Source organism: Tenrec ecaudatus, chromosome 5 (genome assembly GCF_050624435.1).
Source record: "Tenrec ecaudatus isolate mTenEca1 chromosome 5, mTenEca1.hap1, whole genome shotgun sequence".
NCBI classification, from domain to species: Eukaryota; Metazoa; Chordata; class Mammalia; order Afrosoricida; family Tenrecidae; genus Tenrec; species Tenrec ecaudatus.
Window position 1 is genome coordinate 30,419,662 of NC_134534.1, and position 19,596 is coordinate 30,439,257.

General features: G+C 38.8%; 1 protein-coding gene across 1 annotated transcript in view; it reads left to right on the forward strand.

Annotated features, from left to right (window-relative positions):
- The window catches only part of EIF3E (eukaryotic translation initiation factor 3 subunit E), a 42,493-nt gene extending 23,228 nt beyond the window's left edge, over nt 1-19,265 (forward strand). The window contains exons 8-13 of the mRNA XM_075549361.1: nt 8,443-8,569; nt 9,789-9,890; nt 11,248-11,357; nt 17,554-17,656; nt 17,841-17,975; nt 19,096-19,265. Of these exons, the coding sequence (XP_075405476.1) occupies nt 8,443-8,569; nt 9,789-9,890; nt 11,248-11,357; nt 17,554-17,656; nt 17,841-17,975; nt 19,096-19,134 (616 nt within the window). The 3' untranslated portion in view covers nt 19,135-19,265. The remainder of the gene's footprint in view (nt 1-8,442; nt 8,570-9,788; nt 9,891-11,247; nt 11,358-17,553; nt 17,657-17,840; nt 17,976-19,095) is intronic.
- The last annotated feature ends 331 nt before the right edge of the window (nt 19,266-19,596 follow it).

The window sequence follows — 19,596 nt, forward strand, 5'->3', positions numbered from 1 at the left end:
ACCCTATAAGACTGGGTATAATTGCTTCTGTGTATTTCCCATAACTTTTTATGGGAGTAGAAAGTCCCGGGAAGCAACTGATGGTTCCAAATTGCTGACCTTTCAGTTAATAGCCCAACAACGCCTTAAAGCTAATTGTGCAGTGAATGGCCACTTGTAAACTTTTAAGATTTCAGGCACTGTGTAAAGAACTGAGGCACTAAGCATCCTTCCCCCATACCAAGCTAATTCCTTAGGCTATTCCATGCAACCATACGCCCAAACCTCCAAACCCTGTGAAGTTTCTGTTCTTTTATTTAAAAAATATTTTATTGGGGCTCTTACAACTCGTATCGCAATCCATACATCCATCCATTGTGTCAAGCACATTTGTACATTTGTTGCCATCATCATTCTCAAAACATTTGCTTTCTACTTGAGCCCTTGATATCAGCTCCTTATTTTTCCCCCTCCCCGCTTCCCTCTCCCTCGTGAACCCTTGATAATTTATAAATTATTATTTTGTCATATCTTACACTGTCTAATGTCTCCCTTCACCTACTTTTCTGTTGTCCATCCCCAGGGAGGAGGTTATATGTAGATCCTTGTAATCGGTTCCCCCTTTCTACCTCACCTTCCCTCCACCCTCCTGGTGTAGTCACTCTCACCACTGGTCCTGAAGGGATCATCTGTCCTGGATTCCCTGTATTTCCAGTTCCTATCTGTACCAGTGTACATCCTCTGGTCTAGCCAGATTTGTAAGGTAGAATTGGGATCATGATGGGGTGGGGGAAGCATTTAAGAACAAGAGGAAAGTTGTATGTTTCATCGTTGCTACACTGCACCCTGACTGGCTCGTCTCCTTCCCGAGACCCTTCTGTAAGGGGATGTCCAGTTGCCTACAGATGGGCTTTGGGTCTCCACTCTGCACTCACCCTCACTTACAATTATATGATTTTTTTGTTCTTTTATGCCTGATACCTGATCCCTTTGTCACCTTGTGATCACACAAGCTGGTGTGCTTCTTCCATATGGGCATTGTTGCTTCTGAGCTAGATGGCCGCTTGTTTAACTTCAAGCCTTTAAGACCCCAGACACTATCTTTTTATAGCGGGGCACTATCAGCTTTCTTCACCACATTTGCTTATTCACACATTTGTCTTCAGTGATCATATCGGGAAGGTGGGCACCCACTATGTTCTTGCATTGAGTAAGCACTTGAGTGGAGGTCCAATGTCCATCTGCTGCCTTAATGCTAAACCTATAGACCTATAAATATATGCACGTAGATCTATTTTCCCACCATCCTGTATAAATATATTTACATATGTACATGCCTATATTTAGACCTCTATTTTTGTATGCATTTTGTGGTGCTGGGTTCTGCCCTTATTGTAATATATCACTTTTCCCAGTTCCTCCCTCCGTTTGCTGTTTCCATTTTTCCTTTCCTGCCCCTTCCTTCCTTCTGGGCTGTATATTTGGGAAAATTCTGCCTTTTTGATCTCTTGTGATTGATTGTTATGAGGAGTATATTGCTCACAAATGTTACTTGTGTGTTATTTGGCTGAAAGATGATTGTTAGTTTAGGTGTGAATATAAAATCTTTAGCACAGTAATGAAAATAAAACTGGCATTATCTTGGAAAAAACTGAAATTGCTCATCTTAAAGCTGTTCATTTTACTTGACCAATAGTAAATTCAAAAAGATATAATAAACAGGCTTATAAATGATAACAGTGGGGCTTTTGGGGTAGAAATAAAATGACAAAAGTACCTTTGGGAATATAATTGTTGTTGCAAACAATGGTTCTTAAGCTTGGGACTCCTTTTCACTATTGAAAAATTCAGTAATTTTATTTTTTGTTTGTTAGTACTGTGTAGTATGCTAAAATGTCAAACATTTTGAAAATGTAATTGATTAAATTTGACAAAATATAATGTGAACTGTAGCGATGATTTTTTAATCAAAGAAATTAGTTAGAACTGACTTCAATTTTTGACTTAATTGACAACTGTATTTTTATATCTCTTTCCATGTTTGAATTTCAGTAAACTTTTGTAGTGTGATTTTGGTTGAGTTGAATGAAGAAAATCTAGCTTCAGGTATCTAAAATTAGAAAAGAGATGTTTTTCAATAGACTCTTTAGATAATTACAGATATTTGAATTTTAATTATTGTAGATAATTCTTTGATAATATACCAAAACTCAAAAAGTCATTATTTTTCAAAGGTTATTTGTAGTGGGAAATCTGAAACTGTCAGTCAAGTTTTCGTATTCTGATGTATTAAATTATATTGGTCTGCCTTGCCCCTTGAGTGGCTCTATTATGCTGTGTATGGTTTTATAACAATATTCAATGGTCAAATAGAACTTGCTATTTCTGTGAGTTCTGCAGATCTTCCAAATGTGCTGACATATTATATTACATAATGCCAGTAATCATTCAGTAACTCATTAGAAAAGGCTTTGAGTTTGGAAACTGGTCAAGTGCCTTGTGGCAGATAGAAGTTTTCCAAAATTCTAGTTTTTCTTGAAAGCTAATAATTTTACCATTGGCAATAACTATAATTGTTTTTCTTGGGATGACAGACTGTTCATTCATCTAGAAAATGTCTGCCAAATACCTAAGTCCGAATAACCATGTTTTGTTTTATCATTCTTTCAAGTAAAAATGGTATTTTGCGGGGGTGGGAATAGAATAGCTCACACATTTGGCAACTCAGTCACACGAGTGCTGTTTCTCAACACATCCATGAGACTAAAACAGGCAAGTACGGCAAAAGAACTTTGTGTGTGCTTCTCATATAAATCCACAGAATAGTAAACAATTGGGCTTGCGATACTTTCTGAAGTTTTACGTGAAACCTACATTGTGTCCTACGTGCAGTGTGCGGTGATAAGGAAGCCCCAGCAGTGTGCCGCTGGTGCAGGATTTGTGCTAGGGCGCCACCAGAGTGCCTCTGTGCGTGTGCTGATAATTCAGCACACACTGCTTCCTGCGCTGTGGTGTGCGGTCACAGAGCAACAGGTGCATGTTAGAACAGCACTAGTCAGAGTCCTCTAAGGCCCCACAGACCTTATCGAAAACAAAAGTAGCCTGTTAGCAACGTGCAGAAATGTGTTCTCCCTAGTCTTAACACTACCTTCGTTCCTGAAGCTTAACAGTGCACTCTGCTGCCGTCACTTGCTGCAGCGTCTTTTCTTATTCAGCACATTCTGTCTGTGTGTGTGTGTGTGTGTGTGTGTGTGTGTGTGTGTGTGTGTAGCCAATTGGTTTGTGACAACCGTTTTTCTCAATTTCTTAGCCTTTAAGTGGGGCAGCTACTCTGTCCAGTGTTACCATGTAATTAATTGTATTTGCTTGTGTGTAACCAGTGTATGTTTTTAGTTGGCCTGTGTTAAATCATATACATGGATGGAGAAAGTTTCATATTCTTTTTTTTAATTTCTAGTAGCATAGAGCTCAATTCCATGAGATTGAGTGCATGTTAAGTTGATAAGTTTATATAACAGGTATACTCAAGTAAGTAAAAGCCAAGCCGAATATCAGCTGAAGCACCTAATTTTACCAATGAAAACGGCATTAAAAATGTGCTGAAAAACTTGGCTTACACTGAAGTATATATGGTGGGTTAGGAATTTCAATTTTTTTGCTTTAATAATGGGAAAGTACTTTGGAAATAATTTATATTTGTCCTTCAAGTGAAAATTTAGATGTCCATGAAGGTTAACAATTCTTACATAATCTATATTATCATTTCTGTCCTAATTAATTCTGGTTCTAGATGGAGATGATTTACACATTTGAAAATGTTGAACTTTTAAATGTAACATAATATGCAGATACAGTATCAGGTATGAGATAAAGCAGGGGTCATCGGTTATTAGAGACGCAGCTTTGCTAGGAGTGTAGATGCTGTTAAGAAGGAATGCATTTGTGGTGGAATGCTGTAGTCGCTCTCCACTTGTAAAAAGAAAGGTTCAAAATTCACCCAGCAAATGAGTGCTTAATTTGTTTCCAAAATAAAAGTAACAAGGATTTCCTAAGAAATTTGACGACGTTTTTTCAGGTCTACTAGACATTATCCAATCACACCTCCCTTCTCTTATTTTCAGTCGTTTATATTTCGGTACCGATAGAACTTTCATGCAGGTATTGTTACCTCTTCTAGTTCAGGATGCCCTCTGCGCGCTCCACCTCAAGTTCCTCCCTAACTTCCTTACTGCAGAGGATTGCTAGGAGGCAGAACTCACTCCGTGGCAGTGAGTTCATTTCAGCTTTGTCCTGCCTCATTTATTTGTCATCCTCTCCTTCCAGAAATACTCTGCTCCGTGTTTCTATCTCCCTAAAGCCTGCCTGGTTTTCTAAGTCTGGCTCGGACCTTTTTCTAGATCTTTCACTTCCTCCACGAAGTCATTCCTGTATGGCATGTCTATATTTGTTTTTAAATTATTTAATGCCATGAAATGAACCTTATCTTTCGATTATAAGCATACTTGAGGTCATGGTTTTCGTTTCTTATATTGTTGCATCCTGCACATAATACATACTTAAACTATTTTTTTTGTGGTGGGGGTGGGGGTAGTACCCTCTGTCATTGAGTCTATTCTGTTTTTGTTTTCCAAGAGGGTAAATCATTATGGGCACAGTTATCATAACCTCATCGTTCTCCTTGAATGACTGGTCGATTTAAACCACCAGCCTTTAGGTTGGCAGGCCAACACTTTGCTAACAGCTCTACCAGGGGTCCTCTTATTGGGGCATATGTTAATTAATCAATTTTCCAATTTATAATCATGAAGTACTCTAGGGAAAACAGTCCATAAAATTGTATAAGTAGAATTATGCTACCCTGAAAAAAAATCTGCTAAAATATATATATATATATTTTTAATCATGAGATTACACTTCAGAACACAAATACTAAGGCAGTCAACTTTTTTCAAAAGATAAATGAATCTTAATTTAGAAAAAACAGACAGCATAACCAGCCACTATTCCTAATAGGTTATAGTCCAAAATTGATTACATAACAATGAACACAAGAATATATTTACATACACCTGAATTATACATGCTGAACACTTTAGATGTATGATTGAGATGTGGAGACGTTATGAGTCCCGATGAAATTGAAAATTGAGTTGGCTTTCATTTAGATTCACAGAGAATAGAAGAGATGATAAACTATTTCCCATTTATGTGCATTGAACTATTATATTCTCCACAACCCAACTTTGCCCTCTGCGGAAGGCAGATGTGTCTCCAGTTGGGTCTTTTGTGTGGATAGACCTTGAAAGCGTCTTCATAGAAACAGACCATGGAACCCCTTTCCCTAAAACCCACCTTTTGTGCGCTTTGTTGTCAAAGCCCAAGCTAGGAGCACTGGATTCTGGCCTCCCTCCTGTGTGATGCTCATTAACCAAGTTCATCCTTAGAAGTCTTTCCCTTCTGAGTCTGTTGGTTCCTCCTGCATAATTCACAAGCTGCAGCTTGCATTTCTTCTACGTGGAGAATTACATGATTTCCCTGCGTCCAGGTTTTGCTTGCTTCTAGTCATCTCCATTTTTTCAGGATCTCCTCTGTCTGGTGTTGCAGTTCATGTTGAAGTTTTCTAAAACATACTTCTCACACATACTTTTTTTAATGTAAGGATAGCTATCTTTAAGTACACTATGTAGCGACCATAATTTAATCACTGTATTATACTGCTATTTCCAAAACTTTCTGAGCATTCCTAGTAGATTTCTCCTTTCGCCTGGGTTCTCTCGTCTAGCCTAATGATGTCAAGGGTCATCCATATTGTAGCAGTCTCAGATTTTTCATTATGTCTGAATAGTAGCCTATTGTACATAAAACGGTTTGTTGTCTTCCATTGATAAAAGGAGAGTTTTTTCCACTCTTTGCGAATAAAGCTAAAACGAAGTTTGGTATATAATTATGTTTGCAATCCTGCTTTTGAGCCTTTTGGGTATATTCCCAAGAGTGGAATTGCTGCGACGTATGTTATTTCTGTTTTGATTCTTTGGAGAGCTGGCAAAAACTTGCACTAGTTTACATTCCTGCCAGTGATGGATGAGCTTTCCAGTTTTTTCATGTCCTTGCCAAGACTTGTTTTCCTTTTTTAAAAGAAAAAGTAGCCCCCCTAGGTGAGGCAGACAGACAGGGGCCTTCTCCTCCTGTGGACAGGAGAGTTTCGGAAACTCGGGCAGTTCTACTCTGTTCTGTAGGGTCCCTGATGACTTGACTTCCACTTCTGCATTGTTGCGTTTAAAGTGGTATTTTATTGGTGATTTGATGTGCATTTTTAAAATGATTAGAGATGAGCGTTTTCATTTACAAGCATTTTCGCGCACTTCCTTTGGCAGAATGTTCACGTTCTCTTTTTGTTTGTTTGGGCTATTTGTCTTGTTGGGTTTTAGGAATTTTGTACATGTTCTGGATGTTAATCTTTAGCATTTATCAGTGATTTGCATAATTTCCTCTTAAAGGTTATACTTGTTTTCTTGATAATGGCCTTTAATGAAAATAATGTTTTAGGTTTAATAAAGTTCACTTTATTTTTTCTTTGGTTTGTGTTTTCTTCTATTTTAGCTTGTATAATAAAATCATCAATCGATTTTGAGTTATTAAATTATGCCTACTAAAATTACTATTTCAAAGCTGATATTAAGGAAAATAGTCATTCTCTTGTGTTCTTACATAAGGTCTCATAAGAGAATGTTGAAACAGGCAATTGTTCTGAAAGAGAATTGCCGTTTAAATGCTTGCACCTGAAAATCAAGTTTACTTCATGCAACTTTCAGTGGATGTGTACTAAGTGTCTTTTCCTGGAAATTGTTTTGTGTGTGGCTATTTTATATTGCATTGTTCAGAAAATATTTTTAAGGAGGTAAAATTTACAGCTGGACAGTATTTGAATGTTAGGCCATTATTAGATCCTAGAGCTCTCTAAAAGGTTTAAGCATCATCTTATATGGAGACTAAATATTGTAACAATATAGAAAGATCGGGTAGTTTCATAATTTGGGAGAACTTGGAAGATAGGCTATCTAGTTGGATCCTGAAGGATGCCTTGGATTTAGCCTCTCAAGGGGCATATATTTGAGAGAACAATCCATTTGGAGAGAATTTTAAGAAATGAGGGAATGATAATAAGAGCTTTCAACACATGAAATCCAGGACAGGTAAACCCCTCAGAAGCAGTAATGATTCTGTGAGGGTGTGGGAGGGAAACTGGTAGCAGTGATGGGTACACTATCCCCCCACCGAGGGAGTTTGAATATCAGAACTGTGGGTGAAGGAATACATCCGAGAGTGTAAGGTATGAAAATTAATAATATCATTTATTAAGGGTTCATGGGGGGAGGTGGGGATAGAAAGAAGCTAATACCAAAGGGCTCAAGTAGAAAGAAACTGTTTTGAAAATGATGGCAGCATCTGTACAGTTTGCTTTATGTTAATTGGTGTATGGATTGTTAATAATATATCTGTAAGAGCCCCCGATAAAATGATCAATTTTTTTAAATGAGGGAATGGAAGCAATCACTGGCATGTTATGATGGGAGATGGAACAGGACAGATAATTTGGCATTTGAATGTTCAATTAAGAGAAATCCTAGCTACTAAAAAATGGTGGTAGAATTATGATCCTTGAATCACCTATCACATGTATAATTGGGTTCATACTAGCATGCTGGTTTTGTCACCAATTTTTATGTTTGAGAGTAAATTCTGTTTCATTTATGTGGAGGCAATGTTCTTAAAATAAAGTGTGAAACCTTACTTTATCAAAACAATATAATCTTTTAAAAATCATTTTATTGGGGGCTTGCACAACTTTTATCACAACCCATACATGCATCCATTGTGTTAAGCACCTTTGTACATTTGTTGCCATCATCATCCTCAAAACATTTGCTTTCTACTTGAGCCCTTGTTATCCGCTCCTTAGTTTTCCCCTCCCTCTGCATCCCTCCTTCCATATGAACCCTTGATAATTCATAAATTATTATTTTTTTCATGTCTTACACTGTCCGATGTCTTCCTTCACCATTTTTTCTGTGTCCGCCCCCATGGAGAAGGTTATATGTAGATCCTTGTGATGGGTTCCCCCTTTTTGCCCCACCATCCCTCCACCCTCCCAGTAGCGCCACTCTCACCACTGGTCCTGAGGGGTTCCATTTGCCCTAGATTCCTTGTGTTTTCAGTTCCAGTGTGTATCCTCTGGTCTAGCCGGATTTGTAAGGTAGAATTGGGATCATGATGATGGGGTGGCGGAGGAAGCATTAAAGAACTAGAGGAAAGTTGTATGTTTCATCGTTGCTACACTATACCCTTACTGGCTCTTCTCTCCGTGACCCTTCAAACAGTGTAATCTTAGTGGGCTGTTTTAAGTCTCATGATTGTGGATCGCAGTAGTCAATGTTTTAAATAGTAAATATTTTTCCCCCTTAGGTATCTTAATGCAATTCAGACTATGTGTCCACATATTCTCCGCTACTTGACTACAGCAGTCATAACAAACAAAGATGTTCGAAAGCGCCGACAGGTGCTAAAAGACCTCGTCAAAGTTATTCAGCAGGTAAAAATGAAAATCTTTTGTTGTTGTTTTTCTTAATGCCTAAAGTTAAGGTGTAAATGTTCAATTTAAATTGATTCTTGGTTATTAAAGTAAAAATGTTTTAAAAATAGGCAAAGCTGTCCGTGCAGTTTATAGCTAACCCTTCAATGGCCATGTACACTCTTAAGTCCATGATATCCTTAGCGTTAAATAGGAATGGTTGTTGCGCTCTGCTAGGTGGATGCATATGCATTCTATGTTTGTGTTGCTCTTATCAAAGACTAGAGAACATCTGGAGCCTGTCGTTGATGGGCCACTACCTGCATAACTTTTAAGAGGTGGCCTTTCCAGAGAGTGCCCTCTAAGTGGTTTCCAGGTTGTGGCATATGGATCCCTGGTGGTATAAGTGGGTTTGTGCTTTGAACTGTTAACCTGAAAGTCAACAGTTTGAACCCACCCGCCACTCTAAGGGAGGAAGATAAGATTTTTGTTTCTTAAAGATGTATGGCCTTCAGAACCCCAAAGGCCAGGGTTCTATTCATTTCCATAGAGTCACTGTGGGTGGGAAGCAACTCAATAGCAATGAGTTTGTTTTTTAAGTTCTGAAAAAGCTGAAAATCTTACTGAATGATCCTTAGTGAGCTTCTTAATAATTTTAGATTGTATAAAGCTAAGTATTTGACTTAGCAATGAGCTAAATACAATGGTGTAACTGCCATTCACTAAGGTCTGAATATCTCGAGTTAACATTGTTTTTACAATTGAGGAAAATGCTCATTTTTATTGCCTAAGCTAATTTGGGGGTCAGCATTTGAAAAGCGCTTGGGAGTGGTTCCAGACCAGTGCTTCTCCACCTTCCTGATGCTGCACCCCTTTAATACAGCTCCTCATGTGGTGGTGACTCTCCAACCATAACATGATTTTCGTTACTACTTCATAACTCATTTTGCTGCTGTTATGAATCAGGCGACCCCTGTGAAAGGGTCGTTTGAGCCTCAAAGGGGCCGTGACCCACAGGCTGAGAACAACTGCTCTTAGGTGAACATTTGGAGACCTTGGTCAGGAAAGCAGTGTAAACTCGCACTGTGCTCTGGACTTGGGGTAGGAGTAATTAACTGCTTTGAGTGCATGCTAAAATGAATTGTATGGAAAGAGAAAACAAATATTGTGGTATTCCACAAACAATCTGGTAAAAAAAATATTAAATCAGTACCAACTTCACCTTGACTTTGTTTTACAGGAATCTTATACATACAAGGACCCAATTACAGAATTTGTTGAATGCTTGTATGTAAACTTTGACTTTGATGGGGCACAGAAAAAGCTGAGGGAATGTGAATCAGTAAGTGTGAATTTTTACTTATAAATTAATATAATACTGCATATTTAGACGTTTAGGAACTTACCTTGTAGTTGTTTGATTAAAATTAGCAAAAGTACTTCCATCATAAATATTTATTTATTTTAGGGTTGTACAGAAACGTGTAAGGGGAAAGACAGAATTTTGTTGCAGAGTGTCCCTTTTGCTGAGGCAGTTTGTGAAAACATTGGGGTGATTTGATTTCATTTTTCCACTGAAGGACACACATTTCACTTTTGAGATTGTCTGTTTGTTCCCCAAGTGGGTTCCCAACCTTTCTACTTTTTGACATGATTTATTTTACTACGGTAAAGCTGTGTTGTGTTTAACAAAAACTAAAGTACTTTCAGTCTTTCAGACTTAGATTTATGTTTTCTTTAAATAATAAATTGCCTTTTAAAAATAGTAAGTTAATGTGGATTGACTTGTGTATCCCCAGGACATGCATCAATTTAACCAGGCCATGATTCTCAGCTGTTTTGCTCTTTTATACCATTTATGTAGTAATCTAATTGGACGTTTATATTGTGATGTGGCATGATGTCAGAGGATTAGAGTGGATGGAGACGGCACCCCCACTCTCAGACCACAGCCTGTGCACACGTAGGGGCTATTACAGTGCTGAGCTGCTGTGTAGTTTTCTTGACTTTATGGAAGGAGGTCAGGTTTCTGCTCCTTTCATCCTTCTGACTTCTATGACATAGAATGCCCACCTACAGGTGTGGTTTAGTGAGAATCTGTTACCCTACTTCTAAGGCATGCTGCCGTTTGGTGACGGCATGAATCTAAGGAAACAGACCTCATCCCACCTACCTCAGCACTACAGACACTCGGGACATATGTGACCCACTATCAAAATTTATTTTGCTTTGAAATGTGGTTTATGGCATTCAAAATGCCTTCCATTATTGAAAACAGATGGTTTCAACAACAAAATCAGCAACAAATCATTTGGTCTTGAGAGTTTAACATGATTAGTGAATCAAACATTCCAATTGTTAGGCCTTCCCCCCCCCCTCCCCACACAGTCTTCCCCTACTGCTTTGTGAATTATTGGAAGCGTGAAGATAGTGTCAGTGGAAAGTGCTGTGGTGTACAAGAGTTAATGCTAGTATATTGGATTTGTACTGAACGAGAAAAGCAGGCAAATATTGTCATGGTTTTGGAGGGCACCCTCTCTCTCCTCTTTACGAAAGTCACACATGTGGCAGGTATAACCATGCAGAGCAGGGAGAGCGGTTTTAAAGTTTAAAACTTTTAGAAAAATTTTAAAAGTAGTGGTTTTTAAAATTGCTTGTCAGCATGATTAATTCTTTCTGTGTGTAATTTAATGACCCAGGTGCTTGTGAATGACTTCTTCCTGGTGGCTTGTCTTGAGGATTTCATTGAAAATGCCCGTCTCTTCATATTTGAGACTTTTTGTCGCATCCATCAGTGTATCAGCATTAAGTAAGAATACCTAATTTGATTTGTAGATTTTACTTTTTAAGTTTCTGCAAGTTTCCATTTACTGTAAAGTTTCACTTAATAGGATTGTAGTTTAATTACATGTTAATTTTATTTCCTTTTGTTTTTAGAAAAGAAACCATTTGATAGTGATTTATTCAGGATCTTAATTTGTGTGAGTTGTTGAGTGCTCTGCGGCACTCCCTCTTCAGCTTCCCCTGTGTGCAGTGCAGTCTGCTGGTGGTTGGAAAGGATCGCCTCGAGGCAGTGCATAACTAACTGTTTGTTACCTTTCCTGAGAGTAAATGCCACCAGAGCAAAGTGATGAACTGGCATGGATGGTCTCCAACAGGAGATCAAATGACTTAGTCTGTAGTAAATCAGAAATTCTGTTGAAAGACCACCACATTTGGCAATCATTTCAGTTAATTGAGTTTGTTTTATTTAATTATGTATTTGACTTCCTATATAGTAAGCGCCTAGGACATGCTAAAATGTTGAAACATGGAAAAATCATTGTGAACTTCAGTTAAAATTTTCTCTGTTCTGTGAAGAAAAAGTATTGGGGAAAATGTGAGGCTTACATAACCCATTAGAAACTAATTTTACATATTAGAGTTGGAAAAGTAACGAGTACCCTTGGCCACAGATGAAGTCAAACTAAATGCTCAAAAAACTTTTTTTTACAAACTTGCTGCTTTATTGTTCGTCTCTAAGGAATTGTGTGTAGACCAAATTCCCTTTCTGTAATGTCATTTGTTTGCTAAGGCATCCATACTTGCTTGCCTCATTTTGGTGGGTTGTCATTGAAGTGGCTGTCCAGAGTTGGAAGTATAGTGTGATCGTGGGCTTTTCCTATGGGAGCTGAATCCCTGAGTGCAGTGTGATTGATGTTCTTACAGCTATCAGGCGCATGGTTTTAAAATTGAGTACTCTTCAATACTTGTAAAGTCCCCTGTGAAAGAAAGAGATAGGTGTGTTATATGTGGCACTGGCGTAGATACCAGCTACGTTCTTGGGTTACTTTTTGTTTTCAAGATTGATAATTAGGGCTTGACAATGAGCGATTAGTATTTTGGTTTTCTTTGTGGAATTTTCCTCATTAGAATCTGGGCACTTGGGTTTGGGTGTTGATTGGTCTATTCTTGTTTGTTTGGTCTGGAAATTAAGTGCCTCTGTTTTGAACCTTTTGAAAACAGACTGTCTTTGAGACGGTACATACTCTTCTTCTATACCATGTATTTTACGTAAATATTTGTGCAAGATGGTTTGTGTAGGTCTAGCTCTTTTTATTAGCTCAGCGTGAGGGCAGCTGCTTTTGAGCACTGTTGCAGCAGCCAGGCCAGTAGAGCACTGCGACAGTGTACCACGCTAACAGTCCGAGTCCTCTCTGGCCTCTGGAAGAGCATCAGGTCCAATGTACCAGGCCGTGGTTGTGATCCATAGGACTCGGCCCAGCTTCTATTTCTGCGTATTGCTCAGGCTGCTCTAGAAATGCAGCAAGTATCTTAATTTGACTCCAAGAAGTTGAAAGCCATAATGACCAGCAGCCACAAACTTGATCTTTAAACAGCAGGGGGGGGGGCTAGTCCTCTAATTCTGAGGTTTTTAAAGCTTGAGGTCAGATTCATCTGGAGAACTTAAAAAAAGAGAGCCCTGGCCTCTTCCCAGACCCTGTGAATCGGAATCTTTAGAATGAAGGTCTGACAACTAGAGGGCCTGGGGTGAGAGCTTCCCAGGTATTTCTTTTGTAGTCAGCTTTGTGGAACCATCACTGTGAATTGTGACTGTCACTCTTGATCATGTACCCAGCAGGCAGGTTTAAAAGAAATAAATAAAAATAATCGATGACTGACTCCAATCTTGTAAAAAACATTTTCAAACATTTTATTGTGGGCTCTTACAGCTCTTGTAACAATCCATTAATCAATTGTATCAAGCACATTTGTACCTATGTTGCCATCATTATTTTCTAGACATTTATTTCCTCTTGAGCCCTTAATGTCAGCTCCCTTCTTCTCCCTCCCTTGCCCCCTTGATAAATTATAAATTACTATTTTCTTATTTTACACTAACCCGTCTTAAAATGGAAATCTTAGCATATACTTTATCTATTTTTTAAAAGCTTCCCTACTATTCTGATGTAAAATCTTTCCACCCCTCAGGCTGTTTTATTTTAAGATGATTATATCATAAGTTAAAATGCAGGGCGACTCCCTCACCTCTTTGCATGCTTTCTGCCAATTGTGATCTATTACAAAATAATAGTACAGTGTCACGAATAGTTATCGATTCAAGATGCAGAACATTACCAATACCTTCTTGCTGAACTTTTATAAATAAGTGCATGCTTTTTTCCCCTCCCAAAATCTGTGCTCCACTCCTATAGTTTCAAGAGTAAGCAAAACCATTTTTTTTTTGTAAGATAGCAACATATTATTTCCCATGATTATAATTAATAACAGCATGATTAATATTGCCATTCAGAGAAGAAAATGTTAACTGTTAATTCGTTTTCTTCTGCTTCAATGACAGGGAACATACCCGCATGAAGCTCAAGATATAGAGAAGGAAAACATATTAAATGATGAACAAGTAATTACAAAACTACAAATTCTGGTAGTTGTTTTGAAAAAAAATCCTGCGTGATAAGAGAAAATGACAGCATCATTTATATTTTGGAGTTGGGTGTGACAAATACTGTTCTCAACTTTTATGTCTAGGTTTTACTATCCACTGCAGTGGCTACACAGAATTCACAGAATTCATGATTAAAGGGCTTATTAAGGAAGGTGGATTGCAATGGGAATCAGAAATACTCAGGATGGACTTGCTCATCAAGACACACTGCAACGTTTGTGGCATAGAGGTTACACTCTGGACTGATAGGGAGAAAAGTGAGGCTTTCAACTCTTGCAAAGAGTAACAGTCTCAGAACCCTGCTGGGGCCGTTCTACCCCTCCCTATGGCAGTGTCACGAGTCAGAACTGACCCTATTAGCTGGGAGATGCTAATCATTGCGGAATGGGCACACCACTCCACTGGAGGCCTCCACCTCAACCCAAAGGCTTTCAGCTCAAGCTCTGTGGATCAACAAACTCTGCTCTCCCAGTTAACTGCCCAGCAGCACCCAACTCCACAAGCCAGCCTCCTGCCCCAAAGCACTCAGCTTTCTTTACTCCTTGGGCTGAGAAGTCCACGGCTGTTTCATGCTCTGGCTCCTGGTTCTGCTGCCGCTTCCTCCTCTGAGGTCCCAGCTGTCTTTTCGATCCAGGAGGTTCGCTGCAGAGGGATCTTGAAGTTCAGAGAACGTATTCCATTCCAGGCTCTTGCTGGTGGTGAAATGCACCCCTTCTGAGAGGGCTTATTTAATATGCTTCAGGATGACATTCCCGTCAGTTTGGGTCACAGTTACGCACAGGTGAATTCACTTTTGTACTAGCCCCTAGAACAGCCACATTAAAGAATTCACTGCCCCTGCAACTGTCCCCTGGGAAATTCTTTAACTATAATATCTTTAATTCCCAACTAAACTAAACTTTTTTTCCATTGGTATATTAATTATGACAAATTACTCCAGTCACTAGTTTATGCTGGCTAGTCCCTCCCTATAATTAGTTTACAGCTAGTGAGTATGGGGAGGGGTGCCTCTAGCCTCCGTGCCTGCCCCGGTGGACTAGTCTCAACTGCTCAGTAGGACAGTACTACAAAGTCCTTGCTTTAAGCCACTCTTTTCCAGTGTGATTTGGAACAGTCTCTGTTAATAGGTTTCTTAACTAAATGACTGTAAGCACATGTGATTGTCATATCTTTATAAAAATGCATATTAAGAATGTTTTTATCAGTTTATATACAACCCTGTAGATTCATAGGATAAGTTACAAATCTGTTTACCATAAAGTGTGCAACATCTGTCAAGAAAAATCCCTGTGGTAGGATTTAATTTAGTATAGCTGAATAGTTATCAGATATGGTGTGTGTCTGAAATTTAAAAGCTGTTCTAAAATAATTCTTGGACCCGTTTTCAATTGTAGATAAAAACGAAGTATGGAAGTAATATTTTGAATGTTGTTTGATAAACATGTTGGAGCATACATTAATATAATTTCCCTACAGGGGGCTAGTTTTGGCTTTTCACAAAAGACAGTGATATTTGCCAACTAGTCTTGCATTTCTTCAAGTTATGAAGTCATTCTACTTTGCTTAGTTTATTAAGTAACATTTTAGGTCTTAATATTTTTCTTAAAGGCCCTATAAAACTGCAACAATGTCTGTTGGGGAATCCTACTGATAGTAAAGAGAAATTAGAAGCTCATTTTTCCAGAGGAAGAGAAACTAGCGTTAAAATCCAGAGTGTATTTCATGTCCATGTTCAGGGTACGATACCTGGTAGGTAGTATGCTCTTCAGTTAAGGTCTTGGATGTTGTACAGCCCAGGGAGGAGTTTCAGTTGTCACCAGCAGCATATATTTTAACATTTTCAGTAGTGTTCTGTTTTCTGCCTCTTAATTTTACATTTAAACATGGTTTATACTCAACACTTTTTCTTTAGTTAGGTGTTACAGCATATCTTGATATTTCCAGATCCTTATCCTGGTAGGGAGAGTGTTTCGGAGGGCTCAGGGAAGGGAGACCATCTATTTTGACCACCTTTCAGAAAACCAACCTTGACATGTGAAAACTTCATAGGTTCCCTAGGGCTAGATTCATCGATTGTTTCTTAAGTTGGATCCCTGGTGGACTGCTGACCAGCCCCTGTGCAGGAGAAACATGAAGCTGCCTTTAGTCTCAGAAATCCTAGGGAGCTTCTTGTCTGTCCTCTAGCATCTCTATGAGTTGGAACTGACTTGATGTCAGGCATATGCTCTTAAGTAGGACTACTCATCCCACTTAATTACTGCCCAGGAACCAGAAACGTCTCTGGATTTATGCTAGAATCATGAACAAGTTTAATTAATGTGTTTAGTATGTTTGTGTGTTGTGCTCATCCCCACGTTTCCTTTCTTCTCGCCTCCCTGTGAGCGCCAAGGTATGCGGCTTTTGATTAGAAAACCATTTCTCCTGGAATGTTCTCTTACAATAGTGGCCTCATACAGAATTTATCTTGATGAGATACTAACTTGGTTAGTCCCTCCGTGTTGCAGGGTGCTTGCTTTTGTAGGCCTGAATCATGCCCCCGGAGTGGAGGTCCCAGAGTTGACTTGTCCGTTCTTCACAGATGGGTATTTTGCTTCCATCTTTTTGTCGCGGTGGAAGGCATGCTGACGAATGCAAGCTGTGCATGCTCTGTTCCTGGCTTATTCTGTGTGGATGTGGGCTGTAGGTGGTTGGAGCCTTCTGTTTACATTTGTTCGAGGAAGCGCCGCGTTGTTTTCCACTGTGGTTGCGCGATCCTGCAATCCCACGAGCAGTGAGTGAGCAGTCTAGTCTCTACACAGCGGAAGTAGATATTTTACCAGAAATTATGCATCTGATGAATTCTGTCTTTATTAATCAACGAAATGATTTCATGTGGTGTTTCATATAACATGGTCTAGGCTAGCATAAGCCAACTTTGATTTAAATTTAATTTCATATTTTCATTTTTAAATGTTTACCCTTGTAGACTTTCGGGATTTTATTCTATCATTCTTATTTCTGGGCCCTTATTTCAAGTTTTTCTTCAACTTGATTAAAGGATGAGCAAGCACAATACGAACAGTAAATATCCCTGACGTGGAATTTGGGGTCAGAGCCTGCAGACATAGCTGAGGGGGATCAATCCTGGCCGCGTTGGAATGAGCCTTGGAGTGTGGGTGTCAAAGCAGTCAGAGTGCCTCTTTCATGTGTGTGCGCTCCCACACACCCCTTGATCTGTGTCCGCCTTTCTCCTCTCCGTGGCCGTGGCCGGCAGTTCTGTAGGGCATAACTCCATGCGGTGCTCCAAAGTTTACAGCACAAGCAGGGGCCCTGTTTTCATGATTAAACAACATAGCACAACGTATCCCCCATAGATCATTCCTTGTTAGACACTGCTAAGTGTAAAGCACTGGTAGGGAAGCTGGACAGATCTCCCTAGATGCCGATCGATGGCCGTGCCTGGGTGTTGAAATGTGATAGATTTTAAGGTGCATAGAAAGCTTAGCGGTACAGGTGGTGAGGATCTTGTGTGATACCCAGTTTCCAGGCCCACTCAGCAGTGCTGTCCTTTTGTCATTAGCATGCTGGCGGATAAACTGAACATGACCCCAGAAGAAGCTGAACGGTGGATTGTGAATTTGATTAGAAATGCAAGACTGGATGCCAAGATTGATTCTAAATTAGTAAGTCTTTTGTGCATTAAGCGACATTCTAACTGTGAGTTGCTGAATATTTTAAGTTTTTGGGTTTTTTTTTTGCTGAGTGAACAGTTTATATCTGTACCATACCTAAAAAGATGTATTAGCTGGTCGATGTATCTGTGAACTTTCCCTGTAACAGGATCCCGTTCCCTGTGTTTCATTTCAGGGTCACGTGGTGATGGGTAACAATGCAGTTTCACCCTATCAGCAAGTGATTGAAAAGACCAAGAGCCTTTCTTTTAGAAGCCAGATGTTGGCCATGAATATTGAGAAGAAACTTAATCAGAATAGTAGATCAGAGGTAAACATCACAAGTTTTCTGTTTGGTGTGGGATCTAGCAACACTAGAACACAAATTGTTACTTAGACTTTATTTGAAAACATTTAATATCTATTGTATAAAAATTACTAACCTTAAAGGAATTTTTTTCTTAGATGCAGTCTATGCATTCATCAAGGAAACGGAAAAACATTAAATGTTCCTAGTTTATTATAACGATGTTTCTTCTCTTTCTCTTCCTCTGGGACTTCATTAGCTCATTTCCTCGGGGTTTTCTTTAGCACATCGTTTTGATACTGGCAGATGATAACTTACATGTGTAGCCCTCGTTCAAGTGCTTTGAAGTGTTTTCCTAAATCTAAAGAATTAGTTCTGTAAAAATGTTATCTTACCCCATTTACTAGTGTTGCTGTTAAACAAATTTTCATTTTATCTTTAGTAATCATGTTAAAAAAGAAAAATAATCTTGTATTTTGGTAGCGATCCTATTGAAGGAACTTTAGTAGCTTTGTTATAAATGAATCCCAAACTGCCTAATTACCTGGGAAGAGAAGGGAGGCCAGTAGGAAATAGTGTGGAACGTTTGAGGACTCATTTGATTGAAGTTTTAGGGACAGGCTTGTGCCATTCAATATTAGAAGAGAAGAATTAGAAACTTGTCCGTGCCTATTATGACTAAATTGTGACCTAAAATAGCTGAACCTGAAAACAGATTTTATGTAGTACTTGTGTTCTTTTGTGCTTAAGAATGTTGTTAGTGTTGGTGATACTGTCATTGTTGTCCTATATAATTGCCCCCAAATGATATCAGAGGATATTTTCATGTGTTTATTTTATTCTTAAGTGGGACATCTGACATGAAATACTCGGAGACCAAACCAAATCCATCGCTGCTGAGTCCTGTAAGCACCATTCAAAGTCACTGCTGTCGAGTCGGCTTTGAGTAGTGCTTATAAAGATTTTTAAAACCTTAAAAAGAGAATGGTTTGTCAGGACTGGTTAAATGTAAAATGCTGAAGTAAATGATGATACCATATTTTCCCATGTTAACCGTTTTTGTTTGCTTTTTTTTTTTTCCAAGTTAACATTTTTAGAGTCTTTTCTGTGTACCTTATTGATTTTTTTTTTCTCTTTCTTTTAGGCGCCTAACTGGGCAACTCAGGACTCTGGCTTCTACTGAAGAACTGTTTTTAAAAGGATGACAAAGCTAAAGACGCAACAAGACCATTATGTAAAACGGGACATGGGTTTTAGAAACAACAAATTCTTTGTACGTTTGGAGAATTTGAATAAAAAATTGGCTTTGTCTCATTTTTGTATCGTATTGTGAATTTCTTTGTGTATGCAAGTATTTTTAACTCTTTATTTCAGAATAATTATAGCTTCACAGGAAGTTGAAAAATGGTAGAGAAGTTCCTTATACCCTAATTCCACTTTTCCCCCAGTGATTAGTTACAGCATATGTTTAATCAAACCTAGGAAATGTACATTGATGTTTATCTGTACAGATCTGTGCCATTTTGTCACATGTGTGGAGCTGTGTGATCATCATTGCAATCATGATACAGAGCTGTCCTCAACACACAGGTGTTTTTCTGGCTACTCCTTTGTAGTTAGACTTACAGCCCCCACCGCCTCCTCG